General features: G+C 54.9%; 1 protein-coding gene across 1 annotated transcript in view; it reads left to right on the top strand.

The window, feature by feature from the left end:
- LOC130386131 (neurobeachin-like) overlaps positions 1 to 2500 on the top strand; it is an 83913-nt gene that overhangs the window by 39 nt on the left and 81374 nt on the right. The window contains exon 1 of the mRNA XM_056594908.1: positions 1 to 577. This exon is cut by the window's left edge and continues 39 nt beyond it. Coding sequence (XP_056450883.1) covers positions 287 to 577 — 291 coding nt within the window. The 5' untranslated portion in view covers positions 1 to 286. The remainder of the gene's footprint in view (positions 578 to 2500) is intronic.

The raw sequence follows: 2500 nt of genomic DNA, 5'->3' as shown, positions 1-2500 counted from the left end.
GGCAGAGCAAAAGATAGCAAGAGGCGTAGAAAAGCCTAGGCTATCGTTGTGCCAGCGTCGAGGTTCAGTCTATTTCACCGTCCCTATGAATTCTTATACACCTTCCGGAGGATAGGGAGAATTCGGGGGGATTTTGAATTCCGTTTTGCTTTGTTTTTTCCCCGCTAGTCTCTTTATCCCCATGCCCCGTTGATGTTTTTTTGTGCACCATCACCAGACGTTTTGGCCGTAGAGCAGGTGTGAGGGACCGCGGCGACCGCTCCTCTCCTCCCGCTTCCAAGAGGAGATGTCGAGTGAGAAGCCGGTTTCAGCACCACCACCAGGCTCGGCGTCGCTGACGGACACGGCTAGAGATCACCATCCCTCGGGTCCGGTGCAGCAGGTCGTCACCAGCACCGGCTCCACGACCGTAGGGGAGAGGATGGTGTCTTCCGCCGGCAATATGGTGCTCCCGGCCGGGGGGATAAACCCCGCCGTCCCGATAAGGAATATCCAAATGAAATTCGCCGTGTTGGTGGGCCTGATCCAAGTCGGGGAGGTTAGCAACAGAGACATCGTGGAGACGGTGCTGAACTTGGTGAGTCTAGAGCCGATCACCCATCGGTAGAATTACACAATAGCCTTCATCGTGTCACCCCGGCAGAATCACTGCGCCCTACGCCGCTATGTTTTATTTACGATGCCTCACTGTGGCTTTCGGGAGGATGATGATGTCATGTGTTTGTTCAGAACACGGAGCCAGCTTTGCTTTTTTTGCTTTATTATCATCGGAGACGATAACGATCGTCACTGGTTCGTGATAGAGGGGATAACCTTCTTATTTTTTGCGTGTGTGTGTGTGTGTGTGTGTGTGTGTGAGTGCCGCTAAACCAAAGCATGTGACCCCTTCCTTCCGCGGAAGGGGCAGGGTAACCACCACCAGCCATTGTTGACTAAACGACCCCGTTTGTTGTCCAGGGCAGCCCCTCCACCACCCCCCCCTGTAATCTGCAGAGAACGCGCCTGCGGTGTCTCTCTGAACTCAGCCCCGCTTGCGTTTCTTTAGCTGTTTAACGTCCAGCCCGACCGAGCGCGAGCCGTCCGTCCTGACCTCGTTCAGGCAGGTGCTGGTGCGCGTGGTGGTGGTGGACGTCAGGGTTTAGAAGCCGACGCGTTGACTCTCCCCCTCCCCACCGCCAACACCAACGCCACCGCCACCACGCTACGCACCGCACCGCCCCCCGCGCTCCGTCGTACCGTCAAGCGGTTCGTTTTTGGGGTTCCAATGCCGAATTCTGTCCGCACCGGGGAAAATTTGGCATTGGAGCCCAAAAAAGGAACCAACCTATGGAACAAAGGCGGAGTAGCACGATGCTACTCGCCGCGACACACGGCGCAGGCCTGCTGAGGAGGAGGGGGAGATCAGCGTGATGCAGGCCGCCTACTGCCGTCGTTGGATGGAGGCCCAGGCGATTGCACCAAAATAGTGCATTTAGGCTGTCCTGCTGAGCGCAAGTTGAGACCTTTTTGGTGTCGGTGTATGTATTAAAGAGACAGGGCCGACCTGTTTATTAGACGCTGCAGTGCATGCATCGGATAGCCCCCATCATCTGGATCCGTAGTCTATACACAGCGGTACATAACACGGGCTGTTTAGTTTTCATCCAGCCGGGTTGTTTTTGCATAAGTTGTGTCCGCAGTTATGAAAGACCAAAATACGCACTAGGGCATATGTTAGGTCTGGTGGGCCACTGCGTTAAGACGAAAGGAAGGCTGTAGGGCTGCAGCCTGTTACCGTCGCTCATACACCACCACAGTGACGGCAAACCACGCCGTCTGCTGCATGACGTTACACAGCTGACACGTGAATGATTTCATGTCTTGTCTGTTTAATTTCGTATTTTATTAGATCTGTTGTTTTTATAAATCGGTAGCCGATGTGGACGCTGTTTTGAACCCTCTTAAACAAACTAGAAACCAACGCGATACTCATTGGGCATGTGGCCTATTTAGTTGAGATGCGTTGAGCAGAGCCGAGGTATAGCGGGGGTAAAGCGTTTCTCTCCCGGCTAGCTATCGGAGCAGCAGGGGCTCAGGTCGACTTATGTCGCCAATCGATTATCGGTGAGACATGGAAAACGGGTGGGGTGGGGGGGAGCGACTTTGCTGGCTCATTGCGTCCTTGGCGTCTGTGGCCGACACACACACACACACACACACACACACACACACACACACACACACACACACACACACACACACACACACACACTGCTGCTGAGTGTGGGAGAGAGAGCAGGCAGCCATAGAGTCACTATGCATTAGAAGCAGTTGGTGGAGGAGAGAGAAGGGGGTTGAGGGAGAGAGAGAGAGGGGGTGGGGGAGGAGAGAGAGAGTGAGAACAAGAGAAGGGGGGGTGTGTGTGGGGGGGGGGGGGGGGGGGCAGCAGGAGATGGAGGATGCTGCAGTGACTATGGACTGAGGAATCACCTGCTGATGCAGAGGGAGAGAGGGGGAGAGA

The sequence above is a fragment of the Gadus chalcogrammus genome, chromosome 7 (assembly GCF_026213295.1).
Source record: "Gadus chalcogrammus isolate NIFS_2021 chromosome 7, NIFS_Gcha_1.0, whole genome shotgun sequence".
Classification (NCBI taxonomy): Eukaryota; Metazoa; Chordata; class Actinopteri; order Gadiformes; family Gadidae; genus Gadus; species Gadus chalcogrammus.
This window is presented reverse-complemented; position numbering and strand designations above follow the sequence as displayed.